The sequence below is a fragment of the Atta colombica genome, unplaced genomic scaffold, assembly GCF_001594045.1.
Source record: "Atta colombica isolate Treedump-2 unplaced genomic scaffold, Acol1.0 scaffold210, whole genome shotgun sequence".
In the NCBI taxonomy this organism is placed as follows: domain Eukaryota; kingdom Metazoa; phylum Arthropoda; class Insecta; order Hymenoptera; family Formicidae; genus Atta; species Atta colombica.
This window is the reverse complement of record NW_017259306.1, coordinates 1,489,059-1,509,816: the sequence shown is the minus strand read 5'-3', so window position 1 is coordinate 1,509,816 and position 20,758 is coordinate 1,489,059. Positions and strand designations below refer to the sequence as shown.

Sequence of the window (20,758 nt, the reverse complement as noted above, 5' to 3'; positions counted from 1 at the left end):
TCGCGTTATTTGTACTTTGTATTCTCAGTATCTTCGCTTTTTCTATTTTTAACGTTCAAATATGTCATTTTAAGGACCTTTTTCACCAATTTCTGATGAAATTAATTACCGATCAATTCACAGAAGTTTTCTCCCCTCTCTTCCTCTTTTGAAAGAAACTGAACAATCATGAAACAATCTGTTTTTTATTGCTGCACTCTCTGAACTGATGCACACGGAGCAATAAGTTGAAGTGAAACACGTTTGTTCACAATAATTTAAGTCTGTTGCACACAATACTTGTTTTCCTGCTGGATTGTTAGCTAGATTAGAATTTTGCCATTGTACTGCGATGCTGGCATTGGGTGCTTTTCATTTGATGACACAAGTCGACACAAGCGTCGTTTTATTCTTGTTGTCAAATAAACATGATTGGTATTATTTGTAGAACTAACCACAACAGTCATATCAATCGTTCGGCGAACAGGCTAGCAGTTTTGTCCGGCTTGAATGCGCGATGCACCCGATCATTGTAAAACTATTGTGTTCTGCTGAACGCAGACTTAAGTCATCGATTAGTAATCAGATCAAAATTGGTGAAAAAGGCTCAAAGGTATATATTCATATAAACTTGTATAGTCGCATAAATATGCATAAAGAACATTAACAAATCGCATTTCTCTTATAAAGCCGCACGTAAAATGTGATTGGATAATTCTCTTTATGCATATGTTTATGCAGCTATGTAAGCTTGTGTGAATATATCCTAATGGCTTCTGCACTGGACGTAGAAACGTTCATCACACGGCGAAATGTAATGCGGTAGCCAAATTTACAACTTTTATTATGTTCATTGGTTATCGCGTCTCATTTTGCCGCGCGACAAGCGTTTCCGCGTCCAGTGTGTAGGAACCATAATGCTTGCCGCGCGAAAGTTGTCGTATTGTGTATTCTATATTGTAGAATTAGCCTAAGTCTCACTTTATAAAACTTCTCTAGAAATGATGCAATAAGTTTGTGTGGATATACCTTAATGGCTTCCGCCCAAAAAACATGGTAAAATTTCCGTGCGCGCGGAAGTTATTGTAGTGTTTCGCTTGTTCGGAAGTAATAGATATAATAATTTTCACCGCGCAACAAAAATTGTACTCAATTTAACTTTTGCTTCACGGTGGAAGTAATATTACATAATTTTCAAAAGTTTTGCAAAGTGAGGCTGACTTAAGAGTATAAAATGTTTGGTCAGCGACAATTTCCGCTGCGCGGCAAGCGTTCCCGCGTTTTTTATACGGGAGCCAATAGAATGATTGATTAGTGCGATAACTTCTATCGTGTGGCAAGCGTCGTTTCCATTAGTTTGCAGGAGCCATACGTCATGCTTCGTTTCTTCGCGTACTCCAATATATTCCAACATGCTCCAACGCGCTCGGAGTGAGTACGAACTAAGGCAAAAGGAGTATGTTGGAGCATGTTGGAGCATGCAAGGCGAACAAACGAATGTAGTATCAGTGCGATCGATGCGAGCGATGCGGCTTGTAATGCTTTTGTTGATGTGTGCGTGCGTGCGTGCGTGCGTGCGTGTGTGTGTGTGTGTGTGTGTGTGTGTATAATTGTGTCTCTTTTGGATACTTCTTGCAGTGGCGAAGCACAATTACCACGGAATTATCGTCGTACGTACACATCATATATATATATATATCATTTATATATAATTAATGTATTGATTATACTCTTTTTGCTTTATTAAATGAGAGATACTTAGGTGACTGTAGCCTCTCTTCTCATCATATCCAATTTTAAGTCATTACTTGTAATTATATCGTATGGAAATAATTAAACATGTGATATCGGAAGCATCAAGAAAACTTCTGAATAATTATTATATGTAAATATTTATTATATGTAATATTTTGTATAGATCAAGCGTGGATGCGTGACAGGTCTGTCAGATGAACTCCGTGCAATCGTATAAGTTTTTGTGTGATGAGTTTTCCCTTTTTTATTAAATTAATTATGCAAACGAGTTAATCAAAATAATTATTAACTGATACTAACATTAACAATAGCAATTAAAGTGGTAATCATGATTGTTTCCTCTAAAATGTGATTAGTATATGTATATACTTGATGAAGACCGTTAATTAATTCTACGAGTATTCGTTTGAAAAAATTGTTTCTAGTACCCTCTAGCGGTTAGAGTAAGAACTTACTAATCGAAATAGGTGCAGATGGTAATGGAAGGAATTAAGTCAAGTTAGGTTTTCACTCACCGTGTGAGAGATTTGTAGTTTTATTATTTATGTAAGAAAATTACTCATATTAGTGATAGTGCTTTGTCACTGATTAATTTTGTCTCCTTATAAGTCAATAAGGGAACAAATGGAGAAAAAACCGAAAGTTATCGTCTTTGATTTAGGTATATACTTACAGGCGAAGTTGTAAATATTATAATTTAGATGTATGATAAATTTATAATTATCTTTTTTTATATTGATAAGAATTATTTAGAATGTGATTTTTTTGGAGAAATGGAAAGAATATTACATTTCAGATTATACCTTATGGCCGTTTTGGGTAGAGAGTTTTGTAGAGCCACCATTTAAAAAAGGGTGCGTGCATTAAAAACTGATAAGATTATATAGTATTTTAAGAATTTTTGTCCAACTTAAAGAAGAAAATTTTTAGAGCACAAAATAAAGTAATAGATGCACGTGGTTATGACGTGGATCACTATTCTGATGTTCCTGAGGTATTAAAACAGTTATCAGGAGAAGGATATGAATTAGGTATAGCATCACGTACAGCAGAGATAAAAGGGGCTAAACAATTAATAGATGCATTTGGCTGGAAGAAATATTTCAAGTATGTTGAAATATTTCCTGGCAGCAAAGTCACACATTTTTCTAAGTAAGTCTTGTGTAATATTCATAAAGGATAAAGTAATTGTATAATTATATAGTAGTTTAATAGGGTAATTGTATAGTAGTTTAAAATTACAATTTATATTGCTTTCAGCATTCGAAAGAGTTCGCACACTGATTATAAAGATATGATATTTTTTGATGATGAGGCTAGAAATGTTATGGAAGTTGGTAAACTTGGAGTACATGCTGTATTAGTTGAAGATGGTGTAAGTCGTTGTGTTGTAGAAGATGCTCTGCAATCATTTAATAACAAATAATGATTTAAACATTAATATAATTTATTTATCTTTATGATTATTTTGTAATATCTACAAAATAAATTTATTAGTAAAATCTTGAATTGAATAACAAAAAATTCTGGTATAAATGAAGGCAATAATTGTATACATTTTTCATTACGAAAAAAGAATTGATATTAATTAATCATTCTTTGGTAGTATTGTACTGGATTTTTGACAATGGCGTCGTTAATATCATTTTCGTGTACGAGTTTCAGAAATGTAGTGCAGAGAACTTCTGGATCTTTAGTAGATACGTTATTTATAAACTTTTCAATTTCATTTTCATTTATTGAAGCTTGTAAAAGATTTCTGAGTACACTCGTATCAAAATCCTTGAAAGGACAACCACCCTCGTATGTTGCTCCACTAATACCAACCTACAATAATTTCGATGTTTGAAAAAGTAATTCTAATAATAAAGTTTATGTAGAAAAGATAAAGTTTAGAAAAGATTTTTTGTATGCATGTGTAATATTTTTGTACTTACACAAATGAAATTGCAGTCAGGCGTCTTGTAAGTTCTTCGCGATCCTTCTAAACCATACATGTGCCTGATGCTATATATGAATTTTTTCTCATTGGATTGCCAATTGTGTGAACATACTGAAGTACAAGTATGTGGCTTGGAATATTCTTGCTTCCAAAATACAATTGAATCTTCCAGGGTCATTCCTATTTCTTTCAGAAAAAGACTGTAGTATAAACGTGCATAGTGACTGAGACGATGTCTTCTTCTTAATAAAGAATGCAAATGTTGCATACATAATGGGAATTTCTGTGCTTCTGCTTCTATGTTATCAATAGTTACTTTTCCATGCGAGACACCTTCATTGAAGAGATAGGATTGAATTTTCTGATTTAAAATATGGAATCTAAGATCATGTTTTATCATATATTGAGATTGTTTCTTTATGATATTCATTTCATTGATTATATAATTACTAAATAATAATTGAAGTACTTTTTTCCAATCTGAACAGTGCGTGATGACATTTCCATTATTAAGGGCTAGTTCTCTTTCTTTCACCAAATCTGATACTATTTCAAATCTCACTGGAATATGAAATACGAAATTAGTTTATTTGAAAATTTTTTATATACAAATAACATTCTGTATTCATACTTTCGTATCGAAAATTATCGCAATCGTGACAATTTGATGTCAGATGTTTAAAAACTAAGGGCTGCAAATAAAATTTGCATAACTCAATGAGAGTTGTGTCAATTGTACTTTTCTTATCTTTAAATATTTGTAATTTCCATGTAATTTGCTTTAATAATTTATGTAATCGTCTAGGTGATAGACTATCTAATCTATGTTTAAATAATAATGATTCTTTGCCAATCCAATATATACATAAATCTGACGATGCAGAAGCTAATAACCTAAAACAGTAAATAACAAAGTTTAATTAATTAGGAATATAGATTTTTATAGTTCTATCTGTGTAATTCCTTTATTTTAGACACATGAACTTTTTTAAATTGTATATTACTTATTCTTTATAAATATTTAAATTATATTTAATTATTAAAGATTATAGTCTAAAAAATTCTAACATATACTCACCTTAATATAAAATGTCCAATTTTATCGTAAGTAGAATTTTCTAATAAGTACTCAAATTTCCCATCAAATTCATTAGCAGACCCTTCACTTAGAAGCCTCAAATAATCTAATCTAGTCAAAATACAATCTTCCATAATATAAAACGGTATTTCGCCATTTGGTGGTATAATATAAAACATATCTATGTCTACATCAATCATATCAGATGATTCTCAAATTTTGTTGACATATGAAAATGTATTTGTAAATAAAGACTGTAATCGAAGTCTAACCACAACAACGTCCGGCATTTTTCTTCAAAATTGTGCGAGAAAGAAAGTGCTATCTCTCTCTCTTACTCTGCAGTGGCACCGTAAATGTAGCAGCTCTATAATTTTCATAGTTTCTGGCGGACATAACATACATAGGCTGCGTTCCATTTAATAGTTTTTTCTTGGAAACTACACTGGGTGCAGCCTCGCACTGCACCAGTTGCATGTAGTTGCTTTTCATTTGATGATACAAATTGACAAGTGTCGTTCTATCCTTATTGACATTCAGAAAGTGACAAAAATAAAATGACACTTGTGTCGCCTTGTATCATTATCACGCTAAAACTCTGTTCCCGCTTCCATTTTCAAATTTTAAATGTCGCACTGGCTCTACACCGTTTCTTTGAGATGGTGTAGCAAAATCCCACTTCATGCAGAAAATTTGCATTACATAGCCACGTAAACACTGAATGAATTCGCTTACTACCAGCCATCGTACACTGTCTGAATGTTGCACTAGTGGGCGATAGTGCAGCCAAGAGAAAACGCTATAAGACACAATATTCGTGGAATTCTTTCGTCCTTGTTGTTTATCAAATGTTAAACAAGAACAAATACTTGTCAGCGTTGCAAGTATTATGTGTGGAGCCGTAATGTAGTCCAATTTTTTCTCTCAATTTTGCATAATATTTAAATATAAGTATTTCTTTCCGAATAAAAATGATTGGATGCATCAGCATTTTTCTGTAACAATTCATTGTCAAAAAATGCTAGATAATAAAATACATTTTGAAACAACTGTGGCGAATTAAAGAAAAAATGTCGGACCAATCACAAGACTACATCGGCTAGAATCTGATTATATGTAAGGTCTTTATTTGTAAAAATGTTCTAAATTTAATTTTTGTAAATGTTGTAATTTTTTCTTTGAAGCAAAGATAATACTGTAAAACAATTTTTTTCTTTTTTTTTCCTCTCTTCGTGAATTTAAATTATTTTGTTTTTGCAAACATTTTTCATAGTTGTTTTTTCATTTTTATATATACAACATATGCGGCAACATTTTCGTTCAATTTTCAATTCACTTCACTTTATTTACAATTTTCCCACAATGAATCATTCATTTTTGCGGTTCAAATGTAAAATTCTCAAAGTTATTACTTCTTCAATTTATTTATAGTTAAATAAACAAATTCGAACATTATACATATAATTGTTATGTTTGATAATGAGATTCATTCATTCGTTCATACAAGCATCGAATAAATATTATTAGGGATCTGTCAGTCGTACAGTTGCGTAGCTTGCAAATCTACCTAACGCCCTCTCAATAGATATCCTGAAGAAAAAAGCGGGAATGAATATGAATTATAAGAAAATAAAATATGGTAAAGAAAGAATAAAAGAAAATTGTGATTTTCTTATTTGACGAAAAAAAAACTTTGTTTTTTTTAAGCTACATACATGTATTTTAGTGCAATTATTGATACAAATTAATGTAACATGATGCAAAGAGAGTTTATGGGATGATAGGAATTCCATGAAATAAGTGATATGACTTTGATTTTCCAATACAAATAGATTTATCGTTGTGCTTCATGAATAATGGATAATGGAACTTACAAGTTGTATGTTGTTTCTTTAATGATATACACATGTAAGTTATATAAATGATGTGTTCAGGTCTACGACGCACAAAAGTTTATGAATTCGGTAGAATTTACCTGCACTTATATGTAGCAATGTAATCGAGATGAGCGAACTTTGTGGCGAAATTGAAATGATAATTCGCTTGAAAAGTTCAACCTCTCCTCGATGGTTGTCGATCGCATCAGTATTCTGTGTTATCTCTATTCAAGCAAGAATCTTCAAGAACAGTACACGTTGCATTTTGCATTTGTTGTCAGGGATACACTTTAATTGTTATAAAGTGTCGTACATGACTAGGTAGATTCTAGATGTATAGTATATGTATATATATACACGGCTACTGAGTAACATGTATACCTTTATGATTTGTCCCTTAATTGTCATCTTTATAATACAAATAATTTCTAGATCGTTGTACATTGTTACGTTACCGATCCGCTTACGCGAAATTTACTTACATCTCTTCGCTGCCTTACGACTAAATAAAATATAAATGTATTATAAATACTTGTATTTATATATATTTATATATATTTATATATATATATATATACTTTTTCCCCGTTTATATATAGTCTACTTAAATCGAGTTTGTTCAAGCTTTATTACTCATAGACAATCTGCTTGATATTTACAGAGATTAGATACAAAATTATAAACAGTTCTTAGTACAAAATAATTTTATGACTATAACGATCAAGGTTTGATAGCGTAGAACAGGCATGGGCAACTCACCATGGCCAATGGTCAGTTTCGCTGCAATTCTCTTGTTAAAGATCGAAGACTTTTTGTGTTAATCCTGAGAATTTCGTCTATCGGATAATTTTTTTAGGAAGGAAATGTCTAAAAGTGTGCAATACGTAGCCGAGTGATATAGCCGTGAGTGTTGCCCCTACCTAGATAGAAAATACAACTAGATGAGCTCTTCCTCAGTTTATTCACGATTACCTGTAAATTCCTCGCAATTCCACCATAGAGGTCAACAATACGGTATATCGAAATTATATTTCGCTCGTGCACGAAAGAAAAAATTTATCAACGATTATAAATATATTAATTTCATTGCCGTAATCTTTTAATCATAATGATATACCACTTTGTACGATGTAGTTTAAATTTATCTGAAATGATTTCTAAATTAAGCATAACATGGTATACAATATACGCGAATGCATAACATTAATGACGATTTTAATGATGTAGTTTCATGGAGCTATAACGTTCATCTTTAACGGAGTATAACTGTAATGTTCGTTTTTATCTTGAAAACATGATAATTAAAATGGTTTTTATTAGCATATTATTTGATTTATGTATAAGAAATCTAATATTTTTTTTCGCGCTAATAAAATTATATTTATTTTTGAGAATTAAGATTTATGATAAAGAAGAGATCGTGTCTTTAAATTATTGTATTTTATAAATTATAAAATGTTAATTCTGTTAGTTATAATCGTATTTTAAAAAAGTTGCGATTGATACTAAATATATTTTCTAAATTCCGAGGCAAGCGTGATTGTCAATAATACGCATTTAAAATGTACATCGAAGAAATCAGCAATGTATATAGTTGAATGATAAGGAAATGTCATTGCAAGTAAGTATTTGAAATCGAGCTTATCAATATATGTAGGGTTTTCAAAAAATGAAATTTCATAAGGATCTAGCGTGTTCGTACCTCACAATGCTTGAACAAAATATTTTTACTCGTCCCTGTTACTGCAGTTCCAAACATTTACTTCATTGACGCCATTGATAGAGCTCGAATTGTTCACAAAGAATATAATTAATCATCATTGGAAAAAGGGCACGCTAGGTAGAAGTAAGTTATCTAGATTATAATAGCGAATCTTTGCATAGAGAAAGGATTACGCATATTTTCTTTATGAGTATATTATCCTATTTCACTAACGTCACTAACTATAAATTATGGAGCAGCTGCATTTTGGATTTATATAAAGCTGCTAGATCCTAAACGTAAGATCTGAATTCTCATTATTCTTCATAATTGTTCCTTTCAGATTTTTATTAATATAGAATTGATTATAGATAATATTTTATCTCAACTACGATTTATAGTAAAAACAAAGTTTTTATATTTGGAATAATCCTTTCGCCATGAAGATTTTTGAATTGGTAGGTACAGGTAGATACGTAGAAATATACTAAATTATCACATGAGTAGACAAGTAAGTTACTCGTTAGCAGTAAAGGGCAACAATATAGCCAAAGGCAGCGTTATGCTTATATTGGCGAATCTAAACGCAACTACAATTCATTTTCTATTATCATCTAGAAATATAATGGCAGTTTGCTTCGGACTAAAAATGTACCAACGAGAGAGATGGGTAGTATTATTGTTTCAACTCAGTCACAATCGGTGCGAAAAATCGATTGGCCAAAACGTTTCGCGATAACACGAAATTATTATATGTCTGTTGATCATCCGATACTCTTATGCAAAATGTAAATTAGACTTAACAATCTTAGGCTTAATCGATTGGCTATTACTATTTACTTCTGGCAAGATCAAAAATTGATATTGCCTATTTCTTACCTCGTAAATTTATACGCGAATTCGCATTAATTATAATTCTCTTCCACTCGCTTTAGACGATCTCGATTTCGGTGATATAGAAGCAATTCCAGTTACGTTTAAATTCAACGCGTATATTTCAACTACATATGGCTATGCCTCCGTACCATCTCTACTCCTCACGCGGTATTATGTTAATTTATATAAATAGTATTTTAATGATATAACGGTAACATCGTCTATCCGCTAAATATCGCATAAGTTATAATAGTCCATCTGATATAAATACACGGAACTTAAAATAAATTGAAATATATTATCAAAATCGAGTACAACGAAAACGCGCAACGGATATAAGCCCGTTAATTTCGAAGTGTTTGAAAGTGATTATGACTCATTTTCCTTCGCGCATTTTCTCTTTTTAAATTTTATAAGAAAGTACATTCTACAGATATGTTAAACTTTCGTCAACCTATTACCACTTGCTATGGATATATAACTTACCGGAAGCTAAACAATTGCCATCGTTTCCACATTAATACCAAATTACCAGCGAGCGCGTGTGGCGTTCTCGCTATCTCAAAGACAATTCGATTTTCATTCGTCATTCTTGAAAAAATGTAATGATAACGTTTCCTTATTACGATACGCCTATATGTACAATATTCTAATTTCATTGATCCCGCCTATCATATAAAGTTACAATTATGATGTGTCATAGTCATGATACGTAATCTATTACCATCTTTCAATGCAGAATAGGTAAAACATTACCCTTCGTCTACCTTACGCTTACGACATATGATATTCATCAGTTATGACAACAAATCCCATTCACATTAACTGTGATTGCAGTAGTTACATTCGAATAAACATGTATTATCGAGAAATCTTTACAGTCACTTGACTGCTTCTGAAGTTAATTCAGTATTCTCACATGCATTACGTTTCACACAAATCTCTGTTTAGATACGAACCAAAAGTATTATTAAAAAGACGTTTAATTTTCTTATTATCAGATAATTCATTGATGCGTTATTGCATCACGATAATAATTATTTCGCTATTTCGCGATATGTCTTATGACGATAAAGGATTTCACGATGTAAATCACATGTAGATTCGTCTCACAAATAGGCCCAGAGTGTCTAGGGACGATACCAATATAATATGTTGAAAGATAGTAAAGGAGAGCGAAAGAGAAAGGGAGAAATAGGCACCCACACGTTCATAAAATACAGTTATAATGTTTTACGATATTAACTCGAACATTCGTAGCGTCTAATATCGTAGTTGCTATATTGCCGTACGTCAATGTGATTTACACATTTCTCATCGAATCCTTAATCAAAATGATATAATCTCGAAGGAGCCCTAATCTTTAAGTAATGATTCTTCCTATTTGCGTAATTGTCTAATTGCGCAGTATAGGTACCCATCCGTGCAGGAATGTTCACAGCTGTATTACAGTTACATACGATATTGCTCCTAAGTTCCTGATGAGAAAATTCTCCTCGTTTCATTACCTCACAAACGTCCAATATCCTTCAAATACCCTCAGAGATTCTTTGTCGAGCGATTATCTACGACAAACTCTTTATTCCGCTTTCGTTCGATTGTCGTATTTTCTAATTCGCATCCGTTCTTGTCTTTTCTTACATTTTCGAAAAGAGTAATAGGTTTATTCCAGTATAGATCTTCGCACTATATACTCTGCCGTGAATACTCGCGAGATCCGTACTTAGTGTCCTAAATCGATTAGATATGCTCGAATAGTCTCGCTACTGAGAATTCTACGAAGATCAGTTGTACGCGGCACGCGATATATCTTGAACTACTATTCGTAGTTCAACAAATCTCATATCATAAGATTTTCTCAAAGATTCAACTCGCACTTAATTCTTCTATCTTTATTTACTATTCTAACTTTATTTCCTGTCTGTTAATACTCGTTGTCCGAAAAAAGTACACGTATGAATAGGGAGAAATAGAAGGACAATCGATTTCTGTCGTAAACTCCAAGTTTCAAAACCTTGTTTCGTTGACGGACAATAAATTTCCATGTTGTACTTATTTCGATGTCGCGATACGTAATATGTCCTCTCATCGTATCTCTCATCTTCTTTTCTCAATTCTTTTTCTCATTCAATCATTATTCGCTTGTTATTTCTTGCAATATCTCGGATAAGAACGTTGTCCGTCATTGTACACTCGTCGTTTCGTTTCAGAAACAAACTTGTTCCGATTTGTATGACTACTAAGAATGTCGCGCTCGCTGAAATTGGGGGCTCAATATCAGGATGTTGGAGCGTATCCAAGATTTTTCCGCTGCAGAAAGAGCGATATCTCACGGAAAGTCGGTCTCTCAGTTTCCTCTCGTTGCCAGCACTCGAGCATCAGATCGTAGATGTCCTTGGAGGAGGCGGTGGGCCGAGGCAGATAATCGAAGCCGTTTCTAGGATCTTCCTTGCAACTGTCTTCAGGATTGGCATTGCTGCAGTCAGCGGCATGATGCAGTTGCCGCAGGCTCTGCACCACTTCCTCGTCGGACAGATGTTCGTAGGGGACACGTCTGCCAAGATTCAAAATCTCCCAGAGGGTGACTGCGAAAGCCCACACGTCGCTCTTGGTCGTGTACTTTCCCTGAAAATCGGATTTAACGGATTTAACACATTATTTGAGAATTTCGGCGCCTGCAGCGGTTCGAGAATTACCGATAAATCTCGACATATTGTGAAGTGTCATTCGAAATAAAATAGTTGAGGCCACAGCTTACCAAAAATATTGACTCCCATGCCATCCATCGTACCGGCAACGGCATAGTTCCATCAACTTTGTAGTAATCGCAGGCGTACAGTTCATTGTCCGTGCCAAAATCCGAGATTTTGATGTGATAAGCCTTACCAACCAAACAGTTTCTACAAACAAAATTATAACGTATAGAGAAAGTGAAATTATTTCTTCTATTCTATCATGCCGAGAGAAAATTCAAAATCCGCATCATTTTACATTGATTTTCGTGTGTTGCTCGATAATCTCCGCAAATCGTTCGAGCGGAATATAGCGCTTAAGGCTTTAGGATAGCTCGAGTATTTCTAGGAATTGAACAGAGAGTTTCGTTACACATTCGCGCGCGTCGAATTGAATACTTTTCCGAGCGGCTTGTCTGAAAACGAAAGAGACGAAGCCAGCCAGATTGATCTCTCGCCGGTACGTGGCCGCGTGGAGTGCATAGCGTACAATCTGCATACGCATACGCATTCTGTGCATGGCAGTCAACCGGAAGCGAGAATGGTTGTCTGCACGTAACATTTACTCGTGTATGTGGTCGAGCTGCATTTCCTGCCCAAACACACACGAATGTGCAATTATACTCGATGCGTGAATAAACTTTCTCCACATTAAATTATCACAGCAGTAATCGTAAAATGTTTCTTTTAAGAGAAAAACTCGATATAAAAAATTTATCCGTTTGACAGTATCTGCGGAGATAATAGAAGTTTTGTAATTATATAAATTTAATCTTAATATGTAATAGACGTAATTACTTATCACTTATATCTCTTATCACGAATACGTCTGATATTTCATCTCGTTTGTCCTTTGAGCGGGTTCAACTAGAGATACGTTCAAGTATTTCCCTGAGGAGAACTTACAATTACAGATGGATAAGCATTCATACAACTTCCGTTCAAAGCTTCAGTCATTGACCAGTTCGCTTTAAAGACGAACTAATCTTCGCTATCTGAGAGACGACTAACCAAACGTTATCTGAATAGTATGGGTATGGAATAGATAGAATCAATTAATTTCACCGCCGGAACAAAGCTCCAATTTGGCAGCAGAACCTGGTTAATTAGGGGCGCTTTATCGATCATTGCTATTGGCTACTTCGCCATGCGTCGACAGAGTTGACCCCGGTTCTCCCTATATTGTAGAGTACGACAGTAATGCAATAAGCCGCGTTCACGCCTCGTATTGAAGCTGTTGCAGTATAAATCAGGTGTGATGATCTCCGCTCCATAATATGATGGTTAGAACTTTGATCGCTCGCATTATTACCAAAAATAATAAATCCTGATCACGGAGATTCGAAATCTGTGTAAAATTTATGTCTCATAAAATTTTAATTGCCTAATATCCGGATATCAGATAGACTAATGCTTACTAATATATTATTTGTTATTTATAGTTAATTCCAATAATATGCGTTGTTACACATTCATGATATTGTAATATAAATTTAAAATTATTTTATGTGATTATTTCAAATATTTAAGGATTTAAACATATTAGTAGGTAATTCGTTAATGCATATAGAAATTTTACACAGATATATTATTTAAATGTATTATATATATTAATACAATAGAAAACGCTATGCTCTCTATGCAAATCAAAATCATTAATTTCTATTACCTAAATTTTAATAATTCCAACAGATTATGAGAGTAATTATTCAGAACTTGTCAATTAAATCTTTGTCAATTAAAATAATAACAAAATATAATTAAAATCATATTTAATAATAAAATTCCACTAAAATCATTAGTTTCTTAACTTATTCATTATTCATCTTTTATTTTATATTTATACAACAGAATTTTAATCTAAAATTATTGTAGGGAAACAAGAAATTGATGATATTACGAATAGTTTTACGCGTAAAAATGTGAGGAAGAAGGATCAGGAAAAAAAAATCAGATATGTTGAGCATGACGAAAGATCTCCTTCGTGTCTGTAATCAAAATCGGAACAAAGACAAGCTTTCTTGGAAGGAAGCAGAATATCTACATTCAACTCACGACGACTTCTTCGATGGATAAAGAGAATCATCCCTGTCATTGTGCAAGTTGCAAGTCGAAGTTAAACTCGGAATCACTTGGCCATTTGACGCAAGCACGAGCGCTATTGTCAATAGGAATAGAAACGTTAAGTGTACTTGGCTGATTGACGCGGTTGTATAATTGAAGTCGATTCCAACGTATCAATATTGAAGTCGGACGTTCGGCCTCAAGTTAGATTGAAAGTTGAATATTGGATATGCATTGGAAAAGAAACAAATGAATCATCGAAAGATTTCTCAGGTAGGAGTACGGCGAGGAAGTAAGCGTAGAAGAAAAGCCGACTTCTTTGAATTTTTAACCGGTTATTCGAACACGTAAGCTCTCGTCAGCGGAGAATAAAATTCTTGCATATCTACAGTCTTCAGTTCTATCAGTATTCTCGAGGGTGGATAAGGAGAATCGGGCTTCCTCTATCGCTTGAAGTTACATTTTAAATCCAATGTTGGGATCTGCGAGGCCGAATAGCTGTATTACGAGTTAAACGCGCAATACTTTAGTATTAAAGTTTGTCTATATTTGCCGCAAAGAAAAGCATAGAATTTTGCCGCAAGAGAGAAGATATGAACGAAAGTATTTTCGGATCTTTTAGCAAAAACTATTTCTATCTGAGAAACAAATTTTTCCTTTACAGAGAAACGTAATAATGTTTATATTGCATTTTTTTTGGTTAAATTGAAATTAGAAATTGCATAACTAAAACTATATTTTGAATGTGAGAATGAACAGTAGAAAAAAAAAATATTAGACATAATATCGAGTACTACTTACACTTGTTGTCAGAAAGAAAACGAAAGAAAACTCGTCCGGTACATTTGTGATTCAAAATAGGATGAAGGAAATCTCTTTTACCGGAATGCAAAATACCCACATGCGGGAATACAGAATACAGGCTTTTGCTATTTCTACTCCTTTAGACGTACATTTATTCATAGTGTACCCACACTATCACCAATCTCTGATGTCGCACATTAATAGAATAACATTATCAGCGTTATTGGCGAGTTGTACTGTAATGCGAGATTTTACTTTCGTTCGTATAATATTGGTCTTTTTATATTTTTTCCGGTTGGTCAAACACTCGTATTGCGCGAATCCACTATCCTTTCCATCTTTAAAGCATTACATAGAGCTATCGATCTTCTCATTCGTTGGTATTCTTTTTCCATTCGAGCCAATTGAATTGCATTACCGTTTGATCAGCAATCGATCCCTTCCTTCTTTTTCACTTGGCTTGGCTCCGACAATGACTCTATAGCTACATCGCGCATTCGCGAGTGAAATAAGAGCCTGCGATGGATTGGCAGTTTGTCTCGAGCGGAGGAATCGGTAGAACATCCTCGGTACTCGACCAACCGGTTTCGATAACGTTTAAACTCTATAGTTCGGAATCCTTCGTCCGGTTCGATTTAAATGAATATAAATGTTTCGCTTCGCTCTTTCTCGTTTATCGCGATAGATAAATCGCGCGCAAAGGTCGTTCGATATAGAAAGGGCAAAAATGCATTTCCAAAGTATCGCGTGCGCGCTATTGATACCCGCAATGTCCATTTCTCTTTTGACGCCGCCAGTCACGAAGAATTTATGCCCCACGGTGGAATTCCCATACGGTCGCGTATTTCACTGAATATCGTCGGTTCGTCACGCTGACGTGTGCCATCAAAGTGGAAGTTCAGCGGTGGTGCCATTAAATTCTGATTAAATTTTGATTAAATCCCGGTACCTATACAAAAGGCATCGATCTATTTGCAACGCGATCGGATCGTACCCCGCTTTTTTTCTCACAAAAGCACAGAGAAGGATAACGTATCGCACAAATTTTTATAAAGCTCCGTGTGTGGCATGTTAAAAATTTAACCAAAGGATTATCTATGGCTGCTGCAATCACAGACGCGGACATTCCATTCCCTCGAATGCTCTCGAAAATATTTTGAAATTTGCAACACTATTAGCATTTTGTCATGAAAAATGCTAATGAAAATGTGAGCAGCGTAAAGATATCTCGTTTCGAATACCAGTGAATATCGAACATAGTGAGTACTTCTCGCAATCATATATATAAGTTTAAAATTATTATCTTAGTACAATTAATATAATAATGCGAATTATTTCGGATTTTACTTATATACATATATGTATATTTCTGTTCATCTAAATCAATATTTTGTTGTATATGACTTTATGATGGAGTACATGGAGATAGGGATGACACAGAAGTAGTTTTGACGATACTTCTGAACGATATTTCTGCAATCGATGGGTCGAACCATGTCAAAAGCTCTTAGGAATGCTGACAGGGCTGATATCGTCATGAAAGCTTCGCAGGAAGTGTCTCTCGCTATACATTAAGATTTACGAGCGAGGGTTTGAGAGACACTGTCCAGCCGGAAACTAGGTCCCACGTGCTATGAGAACTCGGTGGTTTGCACGAATATGCGCCCGCGTGTGTGCGGAAGATATACATATATGCACATATGTGCATCTAAACGTCCTATCGATTCAACGAGATGGCCATTGCATTTCAATAACAGCCACGTAGATGGACTTTGTTTCATATACGAGATGTGTACTTTGTATTCGTAGATCGATGATTACCGATATTGGTTACTGTATACGTTATGTGACCTGAAGATCATCATGAAGATTTATCTATGCAATATTAGAAGCATGGAAATTAAATGGAGACTGTTTGAAAATATATGGAGTTCGTATGAAAAAGATACACATGTCTATATGCAAAATGTCATGATAGAATAAGTATAATAAATGTAATTTGTAATATCGATTTTAATTGTAATATCTATGAGATGAGTCGGTGCAATATACATTTTATACTAATGCAATATTTTCATCATTAAATTTACGGGCGCCTGCGCGTTATCTGTGATGGAAAATTCAAGGAGAATAATCGGCAAGTATTCCGGAATTAAAATTTCATTATCAGCACAGGCTTACTTAAATTTTCAGTTCTGCGCTTTCAGTTAAAGATGTGTTTGGATCGAAACATATAAAAAATGTATAAATTCTTCTTTTTAGACAATAATCCCGACCCTTTTCCGATTTATACTTAATCTCTATTTATACTTAATGCGAGGCAGATATCCTTTTGTAGTGAAAGGAAGGTTGAAAGGAAAATCGACTGCAAACGTGACAAATATTAGGCCATTATGTTGGATTGAGGAAGGTGGCTATTGTGTGTTCGAAGTCGCGCACTTTGAGGTTGGTTGCTCCTGCGAAAAACCCGGAGGAATCATTTGGCGATCGGTTTACGAAGGACACAATATTATAAGCTGATCCAGATAGTTACGACGATTGAATGCGATTGGATAGAAAATAGAAACAAATAAAACGTCAAAATTTTCTACACCGAGGTCACAGTACCATTCACAAACTAGCTGCTTGCTCTTCTCGCCGCATACCTTGCGACGATTCACTAACAAATCGTTGATTTCCCATGCGGTTCTCGGCTCCGTTTGTTTTGGGGCTTATGGAAATGCACTGCGGGGGTTGGTATAATTCAATTTCATCCTGAGAGTGTAATGGAGAGGGGAAGAGGAAGGAATCGATATCGGTGCCCCATCCCATTTTAACAGGTTCTCGACGTGGTAAAATCCTCTCTCTACGTACGTACACGTTATCGAGTACAAGCACACACCATGAGAACATCTCTGTTAATTATTAGACTGTGCCAATTAAAGCGGACGGCACAATCTCAAACAAGATCGTGAGGGCTACATCCGTCGAAAGATAATCTCGATTCGCTACTATTTAAAGTCGATAGCACGAATGGAGTCTTGTTAGCCGATGAAGCGGAAAGCGAGATGGGGAAAAATACGGGGAGGATGAGTAAATTTACGCCGGGAGATAAATCAAGAGTGTAACGGATCCATTTATCCCTTCCGCAATAACGTAAAAAAACCATGCCGCGACATTCACGCCGTGCCATACCATACCTCTTCCATGCGTTTGGTCGCGACCGACTTTTGAAATTACTTTTCAATAAAAATCGCGCAGCGAGATATATATATCGCGTTTTTCAACCGCGACACAGGGATCAACCCCGGCTGCGTTAGGAATTATAAAACCCTCTGCATATTGTTGCCGCCACGAAAACGTTGTAATTTTCCTCGCGTCATGTCGACCGAGAAGATTCCCTTGTAATCTTACATCTTCTCGACACGCATCGGTGCACTCGCGCGAGAAAGAGCTTCATATTCACGTCTGTATTCAAATCTCCGATCCATTCTCCAATTTCGTTTAATCTAAGACTCGGCAGGTGGAGTATAACGGAATCTGCAGAAATATACTACTGTCTGTTGAATATATGTATATAATAAAAAAAGATATACGCGATATAGTCATTTTGACTGTTAAAATTGCATCATAAAGAATTATTAACGCGTAATCGTTTGTAAGCTTGTATTACTTAAACTAAAGCGGCGTCTATAATGAGATTTTAAGGCGTAAAACTCAAGTTTCAAGTCCTAAGTCGTAAGAAATTAATCAATCACAGTCGAACGTGAGGAGAATAATCGATTATGATTGCGTCAATTTTTTACGGTTTAGGATTTAAAAACTTAAGTTTTACGCTTTAAAATCTTATGTAGCCGCTTAATGTATAAATCACGTATTATGCTAACTGAGGACCCATTGAAAGGATTTTGTTAATTTAACAAGCCACCAGTATCTTTAACCGATGATCGGTAAATATGTGACAACAAATTTTGTTGTGTGATTGCTATTAGTCTGCTACCAACCAATATTATTAGTAACAGAAACAAAGTATATACAATACAATAGAATCTAACCTATCTTAGTTTATCTTTTGGATAAACTTTAGACTCGTTTACATAGAATTCGTAGATGATCGTGGAGTCTTAAATCGTAGGAAACCAACCAGTCTAATATAGGGAGAATACTTGACTAGAATTGATCAATTTCTTACGAATTTGAGCTTGCAATCATCTATGACTTTTATATCAGCCTCTTATTTGCAAACTATTGATTACACAGACAAATTAATTTGCAATCGTAATAAATCGATCATTTTGTTAACAAATGTCGCATTTGCTTTCCCTTGATTTGTTCTTATAACAAAATCATTTCTCTCATTGCGAGAATCATGGAGTGTTTAGATACAGAGTGAATACCGATTGAGGACGATAAAGCCTCGCTCGTAAGTTTATTCTCGAGAGATGAAAGCGAATCCGCGAGAGATTCGTTTCAGCAAAGTCCTATTGTACTCACCTAGTAGCCAAATCTCGATGAACGAAGTTCAGGTTCTCCAGATACCGCATGCCCGATGCGATCTGTGCCGCCATGTAGATGAGACAGTTGAAACTGAAACGACGACGAAGTGGCGTGAGTTTGCTGCGACAAAGTTAAGGTATTCGCACGAATACACCCGACCGCCATTGCCTCGGAGGGATTCCTCCGAGGTGTAGGTCGTCGGGAACCGGGGCTGCGTCAGGGCTGTGCGTCGCTCACGATTAATAAACGCGTCAAACTCTCGCGTGGGAGAAACTTATTGCGTGTTAACTTCAGCGACGGCAGTTCGCTGGAAATGAAACCGAGCTCCGGTTCGTTAGAGACGATTGCAGCACTTCGGGAGCCGTAATCTTGAATACTTTAAGCTCGGTAACAACAGTGCGTCGCTTATACGTTAGCGTAGTCATGTTTATATATTGTACATTATGTAATATACTCGTATATTTTAGCTAACATTATATATAGTAGATGAATTATATATAATAAATGAACATTATTGTATATTACAATTAAATGAACATATATTGTACACTATGTAATATACTCGTATATTTTAGCTAACATTATAGTAGATGAATTATATATAGTAAATGAATATATATAGTAGATGAATAATCGAACAATGTTAGATTAATGAAGAATCAGAATTTTTTTTCGGACTATACGGCTAGATAATATAATTAATTTTCTCTTAAAAAAATTGCAATTTCCACGATATGATATCCTTTCAACTTTAATAATTTGGTATTTAGAAAATATAAATTTCTCTGATGTTACATTTTTAAGTAGAATACACTAAAAAAATAATTTTACTTAAATAAAAATTTAGCTAGATGCAGATCTGAAAATAATTTTGTTTCATCATCAAAATATATCATGTAGAAAATTCAAACGTAATAAGCAATGCTGCAAAAAGTTGTAATATTCTAGCAATTAGCTTGAATGTCCTATATAATTTTGATAGTTCAACAAAATTATTTTCAGATCTGTATCTAGCTAAATCTTTAGATATTTTAGCGAAATCATTATTCTTTCCGTGCATGCACATACAACGAACAATTAAGCTTTATGATATGTGTCGTCGAGTTCTCAAAATTATTAAAAGCATTTTATATGAAATGATTTTAATATTCCTTCTTACTCTGCCACTTCAACAGAATATTAGCAGAATTTTATCACGTAAAAATTTAAAAGTTGATACTGCGACTTAACGTGTTAAAGGAACATATACTTATCTATAATGCGCAGCACTTATCAGCGAGCACACATTTCCCGGCAACACTTTTTATTACAAGAAAATCCGGAATGTGCGAGAATTGGAATTTGTAATACCTATCATCGTTAAAGATGTGATCGCGGATTCAAGTGCTTTGATGCGAGGTAACGAGCGGATTAATATTTAGCTGCGTTTTCATGGAACATTTCGTATAATACTGAAAATTTTCATGTGTGAGA

At 34.4% G+C, this 20,758-nt stretch overlaps 3 protein-coding genes across 3 annotated transcripts in view; 1 reads left to right on the top strand and 2 right to left on the bottom strand.

The window, feature by feature from the left end:
* The first annotated feature begins 2,243 nt into the window (after positions 1–2,243).
* Positions 2,244–3,175, top strand: LOC108687692 (magnesium-dependent phosphatase 1-like). The gene is made up of 4 exons (XM_018193606.1): positions 2,244–2,395; positions 2,531–2,588; positions 2,665–2,886; positions 2,995–3,175. The coding sequence occupies exons 1-4, from the start codon at positions 2,359–2,361 to the stop codon at positions 3,158–3,160; spliced, it is 483 nt and encodes a 160-aa protein (XP_018049095.1). The 5' UTR covers positions 2,244–2,358; the 3' UTR covers positions 3,161–3,175.
* LOC108687691 (probable DNA primase large subunit) lies at positions 3,163–5,036 on the bottom strand. Its single transcript, XM_018193605.1, has 4 exons — positions 4,755–5,036; positions 4,308–4,570; positions 3,672–4,237; positions 3,163–3,561 (listed from the first exon to the last, which is right to left on the bottom strand). Exons 1-4 carry the CDS (start codon positions 4,952–4,954, stop codon positions 3,319–3,321), a joined length of 1,272 nt encoding a protein of 423 aa, XP_018049094.1. The 5' UTR covers positions 4,955–5,036; the 3' UTR covers positions 3,163–3,318.
* A 6,050-nt stretch (positions 5,037–11,086) lies between these two features.
* Positions 11,087–20,758, bottom strand: part of LOC108687690 (epithelial discoidin domain-containing receptor 1-like) — a 154,293-nt gene continuing 144,621 nt past the window's right edge. Inside the window, exons 14-16 of the mRNA XM_018193603.1 lie at positions 19,283–19,405; positions 11,968–12,109; positions 11,087–11,834 (exon numbers count right to left, since the gene is read on the bottom strand). Of these exons, the coding sequence (XP_018049092.1) occupies positions 11,487–11,834; positions 11,968–12,109; positions 19,283–19,405 (613 nt within the window). The 3' untranslated portion in view covers positions 11,087–11,486. The remainder of the gene's footprint in view (positions 11,835–11,967; positions 12,110–19,282; positions 19,406–20,758) is intronic.

Coding starts and splice junctions, on each gene's coding strand:
- LOC108687692 (XM_018193606.1), top strand. CDS start 2,359: ATGGAGAAAAAACCGAAAGTTATCGTCTTTGATTTAG. Junction 2,589..2,664: donor GAGCCACCATTTAAAAAAGG/GTGCGTGCATTA, acceptor GAAAATTTTTAG/AGCACAAAATAAAGTAATAG. Junction 2,887..2,994: donor AAAGTCACACATTTTTCTAA/GTAAGTCTTGTG, acceptor TATTGCTTTCAG/CATTCGAAAGAGTTCGCACA.
- LOC108687691 (XM_018193605.1), bottom strand. CDS start 4,954: ATGATTGATGTAGACATAGATATGTTTTATATTATACCACCAAATGGC. Junction 4,571..4,754: donor ATTGGACATTTTATATTAAG/GTGAGTATATGT, acceptor TTACTGTTTTAG/GTTATTAGCTTCTGCATCGT. Junction 4,238..4,307: donor CGATAATTTTCGATACGAAA/GTATGAATACAG, acceptor TTCATATTCCAG/TGAGATTTGAAATAGTATCA.